The sequence below is a fragment of the Podarcis filfolensis genome, assembly GCF_964270895.1.
Source record: "Podarcis filfolensis genome assembly, chromosome: 7".
NCBI classification, from domain to species: Eukaryota; Metazoa; Chordata; class Lepidosauria; order Squamata; family Lacertidae; genus Podarcis; species Podarcis filfolensis.
This window is the reverse complement of record NC_139603.1, coordinates 71613418-71631056: the sequence shown is the minus strand read 5'-3', so window position 1 is coordinate 71631056 and position 17639 is coordinate 71613418. Positions and strand designations below refer to the sequence as shown.

Genomic DNA, 17639 nt, shown 5'->3' with positions numbered 1-17639 from the left:
TAGCCTGCTGAGATCAAGCACCAAATGTTTCTTTTGCATTTTTTTTCCCATCGCCCAATGCTTGGCAAAACTAACCATTTTCCTTGCCAGCTTCTTTTCACTTCCATAAGTATTGTATCATAATTAGAATATACTGGCAAGGATGCATTGCACTTGCTATTGTACAGTGTCTAGTTCAGTGGCGTAGCGTGGGGGGTGCAGGGGGGCCCGGCCGCACCGGCCGCAACATCTGGGGGGGCGCGCTCGCACACGCAGCTCTCTGCCCCTACCTGGCTCACTCACTCTCTCTCACTGCAGTGCTGGCTGTGCGAATCCGATCCAAGCCGCCGGGTCGCCGCCCACTGTGGAGGGGGTGGGTGCCAGGCGTGCGGTGCGGAGAGAGAGCGAGGGACTATCTGGGGGAGGGACAGTGCAGCGGCCACCCAGCACAGCGCTGAGCGCGAGAGAGAACCACACCAGACCAGCCCAGGCAGCAGCAAGAAGAAGCTGGCAGCGGCGGCAGGTTAGGGGTTAGGGGGCGCAAATTACTTGCCTTGCCCTGGGTTAGGGGGCGCAAATTACTTGCCTTGCCCCGGGTGCTGACAACCCATGCTACGCCACTGGTCTAGTTTATAATGGACACTGTATAAAACTGTTAAACTATGATGATGGAATAATGACCCTTAGACTAGATCAGTGATGGCCTAACTTGGCCCTCCAGCTGTTTTGGGACTACAATTCCCATCATCCCTGACCACTGGTCCTGTTAGCTAGGGATGATGGGAGTTGTAGTCCCAAAACAGCTGGCGGGCCAGGTTTGGCCATCACTGGGCTAGGTAGAGCCTATCCTACAAATCCCAATATTACATTTGCTATAATACTGCCAGAAAGTAAAAACTCCATGTTCTAAAGCAATCATCCTGATTAACAAATCATGGGAGAAAATTTAGGGGACATCTATCACCTATTTGTGAGTTTTCCTTAGGCATCTCAGTTGAACAACAAACAATGGAACTCCCATCCCTTTGGATTTGATTTCTTGAGGTGCTTTGGCACCAACATTTGCTTGGCTTCTTAAGAGTTTCCCATATTCTGCAGCGACAATATGGGTTCATGACTGAGCACATAGTAAGAAGCTACATCAGAGCCAGGAGTCCATTAAGGCTGTTTTGAGGCCAATCCACACCATACTGTTATGAGTTTGTGGGTGCTAGACACCCTAAATTCCTGGATTCAGTAAATGTTAGAATTTAAACAATGCTTGACATGTTAAAACTGGATGCTAGACATTGGATATAGCAAGCATTAAAATTTAAGCCAGACCAGTTTCCTGCGTCAGGAAATCCCCTGGGAGATGAGCAATTAAGAAAGACAAAAGGAAGGTAATGAACCATTAGGGTAACCAGAGAGGGAGGACTTTGTGGCAGACAGCAAATGGGAGGAGCCCCTTTCTCAACTCAGAGTTTAGTTTGGAAGGCAAAGCAGAGTTTAAAAGGAAAGTTTCAGAGTTGGCTTACAGGTAACCTGGGGGTGAAAGGTTGCATGTAAAAGTCAGCAAGCTGAAGAGAGTCAGAGCCATGGCTGGGGACTGTTTGAATTCAAGGCTGTAGCTATGAAAGAAGCAAGACACTCTTGGTTATATATGTGTGTAATAAACCATATATAATAAAGATACTGGAGTCTCCTCTGTGCCTCACTCCCAAAAGGAAACACGAATGCTGGGTATATGCACCTGGAACTCCTAGGATCTTACAGCACTCAACAATATATATCACATCTGCTCAAAAAGAAGCGATAAGACAAAGAACAACCCTACCCAGGTGTAGCTCCTGTCAACAGCACCCTGTGATGTCACCACGCCCGTCTTTGACTGCAATTGCAGACAGATGAAGGGTTCTTTGCATGTCCTAGGTCAGGTATTTGGACTTTTAATAGAAAAGTTAAGATGTTCTCATTAGATCAGACTATAGTCAATCTAGTCCATCATGCCAACAGGAAGAGCTGTGAAGCTCTCCAGCAAGACGTGAAGACACAGCTCCATTGCTTGTATTCAGAGGTAAAGGTAAAGGGGCCCCTGACCATTAGGTCCAGTCGTGGCCGACTCTGGGGTTGCGGCGCTCATTTTGCTTTATTGGCCGAGGGAGCCGGCGTACAGCTTCTGGGTCATGTGGCCAGCATGACTAAGCTGCTTCTGGCGAACCAGAGCAGCGCACGGAAATGCCGTTTACCTTCCCGCCGGAGCGGTACCTATTGATCTACTTGTACTTTGACGTGCTTTCGAACTGCTAGGTTGGCAGGAGCAGGGACTGAGCAACGGGAGCTCACACCGTCGTGGGGATTCGAACCGCTGACCTTCTGATTGGCAAGTCCTAGGATCTGTGGTTTAACCCACAGCGCCACCCGCGTCCCTTGTATTCAGAGGTACAATGCTCCTAAACCTGTTGGTTCCATTACATCCAAAAGCAGCAGAACACCCACCCACCTCAGCTACAACTACAGTTTCCAAAAAAAAAAAAAAAAAAAAAGCCATTGGCAGGCCATTTCCCTACCTGCCTTCTGGAAGCCACAGCACTGTTGATACCCTTGTTGGTTGTTTTGGTCTTGTTTGGGGCAGCCACATCATTCTTCCACATCTTTGAGTTTTCTTTTGGGTCAGCCGAGATGGGATTTAGGAACAATATCCTGGCAATCAACCCATAGAGGACAGTTGCTAATATCATTGGCATGACGTAAAATATCCCAAAGTCCATCATATAGATTGGAGAATAGTAGCTCCTGGGCACTTTGTACCCGCAGGACACTACAGTGGCATCTTTGTAGGCTACCATGTTGAGATCTAATAAGAAAAACCAGAGCATGCAGTAGATGGAGGTGAAAGCCCAGACAAAAATAATTATCTTTTTGGCTCTTGAGAATGTGCATAGAAACTGGGCTTTGATAGGGTGGCAGATAGCTATGTACCTCTCAACGGTGAAGGCGGTTATAGAACAAGAAGAAGCGTTGATGCCAAGATATTGGAGGTAAGTGATGCAGAGACACCCAATGTAGCCATAGACCCAGGATCCATAGATGCTCTCCGTGATGTTGGGAAGCCCGGCAGCCACAAGCACCATGAGGTCCGCCACAGCAAGGCTCACCAGGTAACAATTTGTAGGGGTCCTCATATGCTTCGTCCTGAGTACCACGAGCACCACCATGATGTTGCCTACGATGCCTAACCCGCAGATGAGGAGGACCAAGAAGATGGTGACCACTTGGTATTCAAGGGTAGCCACCTCCCGGATCGGCAAGAACTCTGTTTGATTCTGTCCATTGTCTGTAGTGTTCTCCATCTTCACTCGGCTGCTTCTGCCCATCAGCTACTGGTCAGCACATTTTCCCCCTTGTCTCCCTAGGAAAAGTTGATCATAGTGAATGGAGTGTAAGATGCAGGTCCTTTGTGTGGTGATATTTCACACATGACAGTCCTTTGTTCCAAACAGCTTGTTGACCACCAGCCCCAGCAAACACAAATACACACAAAAAGCTATGATACAGGTATGTTCATCTGTTTCATTGGGTGGGGATTTGTATAAAAACAACAACAACAACCAGGCACTGATAGGTGTGGAAGAAGGACTTTTCTATCTGCTGGAAAGACTGCCTCAGAAGACAAGAGTAACATGATGCGTTAGACTATTCTCTTTCCAGCAAAAGTGAATCTAAGACTGGAGACAAATTAGGCTAGGTCTCCCCCTCCAGACAATAGTCAATTTCAAAAATCTGCTTGAATCGACAACACAGCAGGACAAAACAAAATATGTGTGTACACAGCTGGTATTCCTTAGTTCTATTACTTTCTTTTTTAAAGTCTTAAGTGACTTGAGAGAGGATTGAATTGGGAGTAAAGATTGGACAGAGTGAACTCTCCCAGCTTAAGACATTCTTCATAGGAAACGACCCCAAAGAGTCATGCTGAGGGTTCAATGAAAGGGATTGCATCCAAATATTTAGAGTTAAAGCCCTTTCACACTGTTTTATGCTATCCTGCTGGTAGCCACAGCCATTGGCATTCATTGATCAGCCCTAGTCAGATGAAGGCAATTCTATCACTGCAGAAGAATAGAGAGTTGTGTGTTGATAATACATGCAGATATTTATCTATCAGATACCCCAGTCCATTCCTCCCTCCTGTCCTTGTATTCAGTGTAATATATGGGACTTACCTTCAGCTTTTTTGCAGGGACTTCAGAGCTGTGCATGTCCAATCTGAGTTGACGACATAAGCTCCGCTCCAACTTTGGGCAGTCAGAGAAAACCCAGCACTTCACTCCACAAACATGCTGCAGATCGCTGCCCGCAGAAGCTTCGCCGCTCCAGTCTCCCCTAAGCCCTCCAAGGGAAGAGGCTGATCATCTCAAAGCTACCAAGCTGCCAAATCACAAACAGCCTATTAATGAGAAAGATACACAAAGTGTCCATTGATCCACAGATCTGCTTTTCTCGGGAAAGGCAATAGAACCTCTTTTGGCGACACAGTTTTAACTCGAGAGGTCTATGTAAAAAGGAAAAGGGAAAAAAGCGACAAATGCACAGACAGACAAGGCAAGTACCACTCTACTCTTTTAGGACTGCTAATGGAGCATCCAAACAGGTATGTGCAATGGATGCTCCCTTATGAATCTACACCTGGAAAGTATACGTGGCAACTCCTCTCTCTCTCTCTCTCCCTGCTCTGAATCCTGCTCTGAATTTCCACACTTCAGAGAAAATGAGAAAGAGGAGGGGGCCTGCCTCCAAACCATTTCTTTTCTTTTTTTGAAGTGCTCTGTTAAAGAGCCACAGACACCATTCTATTTATATATTATTTTGGTATTCTGTCGTTTTGGACAGTCAAAAGAAACAGGAAAAAATCCAATTTTCTTTCTAATGTGTGAAGCATCACTTGTGCTTCTTTGCCTTCAGTTGCAGAACTCCTGGAAACAACCAATTATATGAATGGAGGGAAAGAAATTGGATTTCATAACAGGGTTTGAGGTGAAAAGGTTGTTGTTAAAGGAAGCATATTAAACAATATATTTAAAGCAATGTTTTTTAAAGGAAGCATGTTTCCTTTAAAGAACCATACAGTGCACATTTTGGGAAACATATCAGGCTGTTATCAGTTCATGCTAACAGTTAATGACTGTTGTGAAGTGAAAAGAGTACAGGAATCAGTTGCAAGCACTCATGCAACAATGCAGTGCTACACTCATGTACCACAAGCATAAGAAAAATATGCTGGATCAGGCCAAAGACCCCTCTAATCCAGAAACCTGCTATGGCCAGCCAGATGCCTCCAGGTAGGACTTGAATGCTACTACTACTACTACTACTACTACTACTATTATTATTATTATTATTATTATTATTTACTCACCCATCTGGCTGGGTTTCCCCAGCTACTCTGGGTGGCTCCCAATGGAATATTAAACAGAATAAAACATCAAACATTCAAAACTTCCCTAAACAGGGCTGCCTTCAGATGTCTTCTAAAAGTCAGATAGTTGTTTATTTCCTTGACATCTGATGGGAGGGCGTTCCACAGGGCGGGAGCCACCACCGAGAAGGCCCTCTGCCTGTTTCCCTGTAACCTCATTTCTCGCAGTGAGGGAACCGCCAGAAGGGCCGAGGCCATTTAGGGCTTTAAAGGTCAGCACCAACACTTTGAAGTGTGCTCGGAATCATACTGGGAGCCAATGTAGGTCTTTCAGGTCTCAGCAGCCACTCCCAATCACCAGTCTAGCACTCTCTCCACTTTGAACAACTGGTATTCAGAGCCATGCTGCTCTACATTCTGCTATTGATAGGTAAAAAAAGGTAAAGGTAAAGGACCTTTGGATGATTAAGTCCAGTCAAAGGCGATTATGGGGTTGTGGTGCTCATCTCGCTTTTCAGGCTGAGGGAGCCAGCATTTCTCCACAGACAGCTTTCTGGGTCATGTGGCCAGCATGACTAAAATGCTTCTGGAGCAATGGAAAACCGTGACGGAAACCAGAGCTCATGGAAACGCTGTTTACCTTCCTGCCGCAGCAGTACCTATTTATCTACTTGCGCTGGTGTGCTTTCTAACTTCTAGGTTAGTAGGAGCTGGGACAGAGCAATGGGAGCTCACCCCGTCGCGGGGATTTGAACTGCCGAGCTTCCAATCAGCAAGCCCAAGAGGCTCAGTGGTTTAGACCACAGCGCCACTCGCGTCCCATTGACACTTCTTACCAATGGTTCGTTTAAATTCTCCATGGTGCTCTTTTACCTGCAGGGAAGCTGCTTGTGAAGCAGCACCCATACCCTACAGGATCAATCCCTCTGCTCAACAGCTATCCCACAGGGAGCAGGTTGTATGAAACCTCTGGGAGCTGTAAGTCGGAGACGTGAAGAGCCATCAATATGCAGATGACACCCATTCCATCGGAATCAGGAAAGATGATTGAGGTGTTGTTAGGCTAGTGCTTGGAGGCAGTGAACAAATGGATGTGGGCCAATGAACTGAAGCTGAATCCTGAAAAGGCAGGTGCTGTGTGTCATGTGTTCTCATGTCCAGCTGGTGGGAAGACAGCCTGACCTGGATGGATTCGCATTCCCCTGGAAAGAGCAGGTCCATAGCTTGGGTGTGCTTCTGGAAGTCACTGGAGAGTCAGGTGACTTTAGTGGCCTTTTCCTAGCTGGTTCAGCAGCCACAGTCCCATTTGAACACCATTGACTTGGTCACTGTACTCACTGGCAGAGGTAGAGGCATGTGGGGGGGAGCACACCACCCCTGCACGAGCCCTGCCCCTGCCTGCTCTCTGCCACTGACTGTACCCCATGCTCTGGTAACTTCCAGATTGGACTATTGCAATGCGTTCTATGTGGAGTTGCCCATGAAGATGACCAGGAAACCTTTACTGGGTCAAAATGCAGCAGCTAGGTTACTGGTTGGGATTCTGTTTATAAAAGAAAAGCTTATGTGAGATATAAACAAAACAAAACAGCTGCATTGGCTGCCAGTCAGTTCCTGGATGCAATTTAAGGTGGTCACCCTGTTTAAAGTCCTAAACAACTCAGAATACTTGAAAGAGTGCCTTCTTTCCTACAGACCCTCATGGGTTTTAATAGGGGTCATTCCAGCACCCTCAGAGGCACTGAAGGGGCAGGAGAGTGCATTTTCTGTGGCAGCCCCTAAATTGGGGGAAATGCCCCACAAAGGTGCATTATACAGCTTTTGGAAAATGCTGAATATATATATTTTTTACCCTAGCTTTTTGTTTGTTTTTTTAAAAAAGAAATCTTTATTGTTATTTTGTTATGAGAGAAGAAGCATGTGTTACATAGGTGATTTTCACAACAAAGGAGACCATAATGAAACATAACACATAATAATTCAAGATAAGGAGAGGGAGAAATCAGGACTTAACAAAAACAGACAGTGCAGCTTTACATACACCTTTACATAAACCTTTTTAGAACTAAAATACCCAGCAGATGAAGTTAGACAACAGATCAACAGAGCCAGACAGATACCCAGAGAGAACTTGCTGCAAGACAGACCCAAAAAAGAAAATAACAGAACACCTCTAGTCATCACATACAGCTCCCAAGTTAAAACAGTACAACGCATCATCAGAGATCTACAACCTCTCCTGGACAATGACAGTTCTCTTTCTCAAGCTCTGGGAGGAAGACCTTTCATTGCCTACAGACAGCCACCCAATCTTAAACAACTCCTAACCCACAATAATACTACAACCAGACGTAACACGGACACTGGCACCAGAGCCTGCAATAAACCCAGATGCCAACTTTGCTGCCACATACACCCGGACAACACCATTACTGGCCCCAACAATATCACACATACCATCTCGGGACTATTTAATTGCTCATCGTCTAACATTGTATATGCCATCAAATGCCAACAGTGTCCCTCAGCTCTCTATATTGGACAAACAGGCCAAACCTTACGCCAAAGAATAAACGGACATAAATCGGACATCAAGAATCACAAGACAGAGAAACCAGTAGGAGAACACTTCAATCTCCCAGGACATTCTATACAAGATCTCAAAGTAGCTGTATTACTACAAAGGAATTTCAGAAATAGACTGGAAAGAGAAGCTGCTGAATTGCAACTCATTACCAAACTTAAAACCATGGAGAGACCTGGTCTGAACAAAGACATTGGATTCTTATCTCATTATACATGACAAAGCCATTTTTCACCTTCTCACCCCTTGCTTTTTCCTGTAAGACCTATTGCAGTCGTTAAGAGTCGTCAACAGGCTCATCACAGCTATCTGCCAACCACCCATTCCCACCACCCTTCTGAGTAATACCCCTCCCCACCTTCTCACTATATAGAAGGATCTGGCAACTTCTGTTTCAGTGTATCTGAAGAAGTGTGCATGCACACAAAAGCTCATACCAAGAACTAACTTAGTTGGTCTTTAAGGTGCTATTGGAAGGGAAAAAAAATTTTTTTTTGTTTCAGCTTTACATAGTGATAATAAATAGAATGTACAGGGAGAAGAATAAGAAAGAAGGCTAATCTCCACATAGTAACCTGGGAAATTGGAGGTCTGGTGGGTTCTGCATTTGAGTTGACAAAGGAAAGGAATTTATGTCATATCAAATGAAAACGGTCTATTTTTGACTTGCCTCTAAGGGCTCTCCTTCATTGCATTAGGTGTTCCAAATCTTTCTAAGCCACTCCTCCTGAGAGCGGGGTTGGTTAGGTTTCCAATAAGTCACAACTGTGAATATGGCTGCAGCTAGGAATGTGAATACTAAGGACTTATCAGCAATGGAGAAATTGTTGCCCCCTTCCAAGGAGAAGACCACCAGAGCTGGGATTAGCACTTGAGTTGTGATCAAAACTTCTGAATGATACAGCAATTTCACCACATATACAGTAGCGTTCCAGTGGAATCACAGTCTCTCCAGCATGGATTAGCATGGTATTTTCTAATTTTTGATAAACGGAGTGGAGTCCAGTGCCATCTCAAAGTTGAATTAATCACAAGCGTCAACTATTTTAACTGGAAAGCCTCATAATACAACTTAAGTTTTGGGGTACCAATACCTCCCTTAGTTAATACATGGTCAGACAGTTCTTCCTGCTTCTTTTACCTCCTGAAATAAAATTATTAATCAAGTGTTGCCATCAAGTCAATTGAGAATGAGGGACAGGTATGGGCAGGATCCGAAAATAATAAATAAATGCAGTAGAAAGTTAGGAAGAATGTGCATGTTCGCTGCTGCAATTCAACCTAACCTGCTTAAATTTAAACACTTACAAGAGTGAAGTTTTTCTGTGGTCTTTTTGTGGCGATCCCTATGGTTTCTTTACAATAATGCTGAGGTTATAACTACACCAAGACATCTATACCCACCATGTAGCAATTTAAAGCCAGTGTTAGAGCATAACTAGTTGCTTTCTGAAATCTTGGAAATAATAGGCAGTATGATCAATTTGTTGTAATTGATTTTTAACCCAGCAACATCAGCCTGCTGTAAAGACAGAAGAGCTTTTTTAGTATCACATATCATTAGTAGCAGATTGTTCAGTTCCTTGAATTTGGATAACAGAAGAGGCAATAGTGAACAGGCTTGTTTGGTCCTTCATTTCATTATGAAATGAGCTGAATCAATTCCATTAATGGTAATGTTAGCTGGGGATTCCAAATAAATTTGTTCAATTAAGTGTAAACATCTATTCCCAAACAACATTTTTTATGAGTCTCTTGCTATAGCTCCATTCAATACAACCTTGAAGGCATCTAGTGAAATAAAAGTTGCGGAAGGGCAAAATTTGTATGCATTGTGAATTATATTGTGAACCCTTCTAACAACAGTAGGAATATTCCCTTGAGGAATTAAGCCAGATTGGCCTAGAGCTATATAATTAGAAATAAACACACTGAGTCACTGGGCTATTACAGATAATAGTATTTTTGCACCAGCATTCAATAATACATTAGGGGCATGCATTAGATTTGGAGATTAATACAATTCTAGAGGTCTTCCACAAGGAGGGGACAATACCACCTGACAGCATGTCGTTAAATAAAGCATTCAGTTGAGGAACTAATGCCTCACAAAAGGTTTTGTAAAAGTCTCCAGTGAACCCATCAGATCCTGGAGATTTACCTTTTGTTAGTTGTCTAATTGTATCCTTTACTTGTTTTGGAAACAGTGCTTGTTTTGGAAAAAGTTTACTTGTTTTGGAAAAAGGTCCTGTGGTCATCGGTCAAAGTCAGCAGTCCAATTTGTAACAGGTAATAGTCAATATCATCCTTAGATGGATCTGCAGATATGTAGAGGTTTTGAAGACTGGTTCAAATTCATGGTTGGTTTATGATGTTCATAGCAGAGGTAGCCTTCAGTGTTGTGTATGCAGAGAATCAAGTTTCTTGAACACCACTTCTTTAGTGTGCACGCTAGTAGTTGCGAGGCTTTATTTCCAAAGTCATAGTAACTTCTTTTGGTGCATGGTAGAGCTTGGAGAAAAAGTAGAGACATCACCTTGCCAACAAAGGTCTGTATAGTTAAAGCTATGGTTTTCCCAGTAGTGACGTATGGAAGTGAGAGCTGGACCATAAAGAAGGCTGATCGCCAAAGAATTGATGCTTTTGAATTATGGTGTTGGAGGAGACTCTTGAGAGTCCCATGGACTGCAAGAAGATCAAACCTCTCCATTCTTAAGGAACTCAGCCCTGAGTGCTCACTGGAAGGACAGATCGTGAAGCTGAGGCTCCAATACTTTGGCCACCTCATGAGAAGAGAAGACTCCCTGGAAAAGACCCTGATGTTGGGAAAGATTTAGGGCACAAGGAGAAGAGGACGACAGAGGACGAGATGGTTGGACAGTGTTCTCGAAGCTACCAGCATGAGTTTGACCAAACTGCGGGAGGCAGTGGAAGATAGGAGTGCCTGTCCATGGGGTCACAAAGAGTCGGACACAACTAAACGGCTAAACCACAACAAGAGCTTGGAGAATGTGATCTGTCTCTAGAGATTCAAGCTCTGCTCTCTTAGCTCGTAGAAGTTTGAATGTGCTGCATTCTCAGGTTAATAGTAATAATAATAATAATAATAATAATAATAATAATAATAATAATATTTATACCCGACCCATCTGGCTGGGTTTCCCTAACCACTCTGGGCGGTTTAGAGCACATATTAAAAATTGTAAAACATCAGACATTAAAAACTTCCAAATACAGGACTGCCTTCAGATGTCTTCTAAAAGTCAAATAGTTGTTTATTTCCTTGACAACTGATGGGAGGGCGTTCCACAGGGTGGGCACCACTACTGAGAACATAGGAGCTCCAAATTCTGTATTTCCTTGTGTAGTCAGGAGGAGAGAAGTTCCTCTCTCTCTTCCTATGGTTGCTTCACTAATACATCGTCCTCTAATAACTTGTTTCATGGCATGCCATGAAATTGAGACCTTAGTTTCTGGAATGGCTTTTTCTTGGAAATAGAGCTTATTGTAATTTTTATTTAGCCAATTTAGCTGTCAGTAAAAGTGAGTGAAAAGTCCATCAGAATATCTTGGAGGCAAAGAGACCTTGATCTGAGACTGAAATAATTCCTATGTCTATCCATGTTACTTTAGGCCAAAGGCTTTGTGAGATGAAAAGACAATCAAAACAGGCCACTGAGGGAGATCAGTATGAGTAGAACATGAATTCCTTATCAGTAGGGTGCCAAAGCTGCCAAGGGTCACAGAAGTTATGATTGAGAGTTTAGACACTCCTTCATGTCTCCTCCTAAAATTATTTCACCCTCCTGGAAGTGTTGTAGAGTTTGGGTGTAAGATTCAAAAAAAAAAAAATCTAATTGACAAATATTACGAGCATAAATATGTTGGCTATTTGCAGTTTAGTAGTGCAGAGAGCTTGCTGGGGAGACCATGCATTAAAAAAGGGGGACTCAAAAATAACTTAAACAAGCTTTTAATAAGAAAAACAAAAACTCCTTTTACACTAAATACATTAACAACCAAACCAGACCCAACCACCAACCCATCCCCCAGGGTAATGGGAGAGCTAGGTGCTGCTCCTTATATACTACACCCAAATGCTGACACACCTTAATCAAATACAACTCAGCAGCACCTGCCATGTTTGACAGCTGTAAAGCTGGGTCTCGTTATCTTGCTCTGGCCCTTGCTCTGGCCCCGTAAAGACATACACGTTGGGTGGAACAATGATGAACAATGATGAACAATGATGAACAATGATGAAACCATTCAACAAAAGAAAGCAAGCATGAGTTTATATGCCCTTAGAGAGCCCTCTGCCAGAAGGTATCTACATCTTGGGTTTGCCATGAGTCTTTAACAACTCCCCTTTTTAAGATCACAGAAGTTGCATAGGGATTGAAGATGGAATTTTTGATCTGATATCTTTTGAAATGCACAACAATATCCCTAGGTATGTCCGAAGCCCTTGTTTGGGGTCTGCCTACTCCGTGAGCCAATGGAAATGAGTGGTGGCGGGGGCAGGGGGGGTCTATGCTCAAACTGCCAAACCAATTCAAAATAAAAGCAATCATGTCCTCTATTTCCTCCTGTTCTGGAATCCTGCGTAGACAAAACTTTTTTGGTCTATCCCTATTAGACTGATCCTCAATCTTTCACTCCAGATCTTCTCATGTCGTTTTGAGTAATTGCAATTCAGATTGAGTGGCCAGGCTAACATTAAGCACTTCATTTGCTGGTTTGTGTTACATCAGCTACGCAGTCAGGTAACATTTTAATTTTAGTTTCAGGTGGCTGCAGAGCAGCAGACCAGTCACTCGCTAGAACCTATTTTATTTTGGCAATAAATTTCACCGAATCCCTCTCCTCAGGGCTGCTAGAGGTTTTTGTGCCCTTTCTCCTGGAAGTGCTGGGCGCCATGTCCCCTTCACCAGCTTTGTTTGACACCTCTGACGGGTCAGCCTCCAGAGCGTGCTGAATATTGAGCCTCGTTAATTTACTTTTCGGACTGCGTAAGCCCTGCAACATAACCTTTCGGGGGAGTTCTCAGAGAGGTGGAAAACCACATTTCTGCAGACATTCAGAGCAGTTTTAATCCTGAGTATAGTGGAGACTTGAAATCAGGCTGTCTTTCAACTTCACGGCAGGGCACACCCCTTTTCCCTGGCTTTTGATGTTTGAGGTATATTTTAGGACCCACCTTATTTCCATAATTGTAAGCTGCTTTAAACTGTTCTTAACATTGTGTTTTAATTGTTGTCACCCACCCTGGGACCTTAGGATGAAGGGTGCATGATTAATAATAGCAACAATAATAATAGCAAAGACTCACTTTGGAAAAAAATGCATATCAAAAACAACACAGTACTTTTCTTTTTGCTATTATATCATCTCTCTCACACACACACAAACACACACATACAAATTCTTCCACTGATATGTTTCTGCTGGAGAGTTTATGAAAATACTGAGACGAAATCGTATGATTAAAAGCTCCATATATGTACTATGGCCAATCACAGTGTGCATTTATCTCCCTAATAACAGCAAATAAATCTCCCCACAGTTATTCTTCGGTTTCCCAAACTTACTAAAGAGTTATGATTATTACACCCTTAAAAGGACCTCTATGCCAGAGTAACACCCCAGGCAGCTGACCTCAATAACCTCATAGGGCAATCATAGCATTTAGCAGTGGCAGTAACGATGCTGCAAGAGGTCATGCTCTCTTGCTTATATCACAATTTTTTAAAGCCCACAGACAAAGGCAGATTTCTTATTCTGCAAGCCACCCACACATGATGGGCATTTCAAATGCAACCTCTCTCTGCTTTGTAGTGGATGCAAGGACAAAGCTTACATGGTTGGTTAATGGGCTTTTAATGAATTTGTTCATTAACTTCCTTGGGCCCCATCTTATATGAATGTTTTTTGCCTCCATTTAGCAAAAAGGAAACACAGTGGGCTCAGCACCATTTGTCTGAATGCCACTTTCCCATGGTAAACCATTTTCAGACTAGCTCACAGCAACAAAGAGGAAGTGTTCATCAGGGAGGTTTCACCGTGAAATGTGAACTGAATATAATTCTCCCCATCCCTAGCAAAACAGCACTACATGTGACGAACTTCTAATGTACAGACTCTGTATACAACTGGGAAGAAAACCCACACGTGGTGATTTTCAAGAGGACACAATTAACCCAGGTTGGCAAATGCATGGCGGAAGCTTGTTTCTTCTGACCAACTCCAACTGTATACAGTAATTTCAATGTTCTGCCCATGCCTTTTGTTCTCTGCTATTTCCATGCTGATTAGCAACTTCCTTGCTTGGTTTCAGTTCGAAAGCAGCAGGATATAAATCATATTTGGCATGTACAAGCTAATGATGAGCTGTCGGAACTTTTTGAAACTGTTCATAACTCAGCAGTTACTTGCTTGGAATGCTAGCATTCTGATCCTACCTCGGTGAATTTCATACATCTTAATTAATTGAAAAATACAGAGACCCTGAACATCTACCATTCCATCTCTCTCTCTCTCTCTCTATCTCTCTCTCTCTCTCTCTCTTTTTTTTTTTTTTTTTTGCAAAAGTAAGAATGGCCAGGCACACACACCTCTAAGACCGGCACCACCTTAAGAAGGGACAGTAAATTTGTGAATGTCTTACAATGATGACACGGTACTACTGTATGTTTCACATTTTTTAGTATAGATGTGATAAGAGGTATAAGAGTAGATGCATTATATGGGACAGAGAAGAGATTGTTTTATGCACCAGGTGAGAGATAAAGTGGTATGCTGGTGCAATATATTGAATTTTTGTTTTATGTTCAGTTTTGCACAGCTAGATGGTGAGTATATCTATGGCAGGCTCTATGAGACTATTATGGCTTAATGCCTGTGCAGCCCAGTGGCATGATTGATTGTTTGTTGAACTTATCTAGCAGAGGGTTCTGTACACAGGATGTGTCTCAAGGAAAATACATCGGAGAAGAATGTTGTTGGTTGACGTCTCTCAGTGATCAAGGGGCAGGGGAGAGAGAAATGTCGGAGGGATGATGAAAGATGCTTGCATCCGATATCCCGCACTGAGTTCCTTCCTAGTTGTCTTCCAAGTTGATGAGGTTCATTTGACATTGACATGAAACCGAGCCTTTAGTTTCTCTGGCCCAATCCTGTGGATACTCTTCCAACAGAGATTCAACAGGTGTCATAAATATTCACCTTTAAACAATGGCTAACAACTTACATACTGGTCACCTCTCAGCACTGCATCATTAACTCTGTGGGCAGGGGCGCCCATATCTCAGTCCACCATTCCTCCAACCGGAAGTCCTCAAATTAGCACTATGTATGGTGTGAAAGTGTCCTTGGAGGGCCATTCTTGCCCCATAGCACAACAAAAGATAAACCAGAACATTTGTGGTATAAACAGTTAACAGGAATTTCAGCAGGAAGTTACAAGTTGTGAACTGATTGGAAACAAAGCAGTATGGTGTCCTGAAACCTTTGCAGGCGCAAATAGTGTTGAATACAGGAATGTGTATAACTCTCTCAATACTATCATGAGCCAAAAGCATTATGGATGTCTGGAGGGGCCCTCATTCTCCAAGTACTGCTGAGAAAGTCCCCTGTCTGAACTCACTAGAGCACAGTGCTACTGTTTTTAATGAGGAAGGGAAATATCCCCAATATTTTCTTTTTAGAAAAGAATTTACATACTGTGTTTGCAGACCGTCTGCTTACTTTGCTGCTCAGTTTGCATGATCATTTTTAGCACTGAGTGGGTGGCTTTGCTACTTTATAATTGCTACAGTCCAAGACCATATGCCCTCTTTCCTGAAAGCTTTATCTTTCCATTTGATGTATCACCATATCTGAAATCTTCTGGGATTGTTCATAAGAAGAAAAAAATACGGATCCAGATGCTGCATAGCCTGAGGTTATTCCATTGGTATCTCAGATTCAAATCAACAAGCTTCGATCCTGGTTCACACCTGCATGTACACTGCAATTACTCTGTAATTGACCTGTTTTTAGGAGGTAATTTAATTATTGTTTGATTTTATGTTATATATTTGATGTTAGTCACCCTGAGCCCGGCTTCGGCCGGGGAGGGTGGGATATAAATAAAAATTATTATTATTATTATTATTATTATTATTATTATTATTATTATTAATCAATTGCTTTGTACTTGGCCCTCACCCAGGGCCATCTTACCCATAGGCGATAGGGGTGCGGGGCACCCAGATGCCGGGCTCTCAGGGGCGCCAGGCCGAGAGCTGAGTCCGGGGAAGAGCCTGCCCATCGGTCGGAGCACCACTGCAGGCTCTTCTGCTGCAGGCAGCTCTGTACTGCAAGTTCAGGGGTGACTGAGCCAGCAAGACCCTGAGATAGCCAGCTGGCTCCACCTTCCTGCATGCCTGGGACTGGGCAACCTGGGGGGGGTGCTGGGCGCATATGCTTAAGACAGCCCTGCCCTCACCACATTCACATCATAAATTTAAAGTGTTATACTACCATTTTAAATAGTCGTGGCTTCCCCTAAAGCAAGCTGTAGTATTTTACACAACATACTTACCATGACAATTTATAGCAACGTACTATTTTATCTCATCTGTCTGGGGGTTTTCTAGCTTATTTTGCTCTCAGGACAATTTTTAGGGAAGTAGGACAGAGGTAAAGAAGACAAGGTCTAAAATGGTCATAAGATCGGGGTAGGATTTTAGCAGCCTCAAGTCAGCTTCTGAAGACCATTGCAATTTTTGATGTACATGGGGGAATGAGTCAGGAGGGTTTAAAAAAGTGACAGAAAAGTCTACAGCTTACACTCTTCTCCATTCGAGCCGGGTTAAAAGGTTGCTGAGGAGACCAAAGCTATGCTTTGCTTGCAAAAGGCTGATTCCTGAGGCAAAAAGCTAAAGTCTACTGTTTTGGAGCAAGAAGGAGTCTCTAGCTAATGTCTGGTGTATGAGACAAAATGGGGTCCCTTGGGTCTCCCCTTTCTTGGGCTCCTATCATCTGTGCTATCACCAGCTGCTCTTTGAATTGCTGCTGTTATTAACATCATTATTCTTACTGTTTGTACTTTCTGCATTTCACTTTCCTTTGCCTTGTTTACTATCCCTCTTTAATTGTATGTACCTGTAACTCAGGATAACACTTCATGCATCTGATAGGAGTAGACTGCAGTACATAAAAGCTTGTGCCATTAGTTAGCCTTCATGTGATGAGGATTTTATATGTGAACTATCCCTATGAAACATTTTGGCTTAGTTTCATTCTCTTCCATGCTGAAGGGAAGATGGGAGGGGTGTAAAAACAGGAAATGTCCTTTATGTGTGAGACATTTTTGGGTTGATGTCAGGCTCAAAATAGGATAGACATGTCTGAAATATAGCAAAGGGCACACTGTGGATCTCAGCTAAGTAGCATACAATCTGCCATGTTTGTGAAAGAGAGTTCCCAGTTACATATTATTGCCTCAAACCAAAAATATAATATCTTAATGAGAGAATCTTCAAATCTTTTTAGCATCCAAAAAAAACAGATTATTCAGGTTTATTAGCACCAAACTGTCAAAATGTGGCTAACTAATTAGCAGCTGTTATGGTTTTATTTTGAAATATTAAACACATGTTGCTAATTGCTAGTTCTAAGGACCAAGACTGGGTA

The 17639-nt window shown here is 43.0% G+C and overlaps 1 protein-coding gene across 1 annotated transcript in view; it reads right to left on the bottom strand.

Moving 5' to 3' along the window:
- The window catches only part of TRHR (thyrotropin releasing hormone receptor), a 35358-nt gene extending 30527 nt beyond the window's left edge, over positions 1–4831 (bottom strand). Inside the window, exons 1-2 of the mRNA XM_083622184.1 lie at positions 4185–4831; positions 2529–3370 (exon numbers count right to left, since the gene is read on the bottom strand). Coding sequence (XP_083478310.1) covers positions 2529–3335 — 807 coding nt within the window. The 5' untranslated portion in view covers positions 3336–3370; positions 4185–4831. The remainder of the gene's footprint in view (positions 1–2528; positions 3371–4184) is intronic.
- Between the last annotated feature and the right edge of the window lie 12808 nt (positions 4832–17639).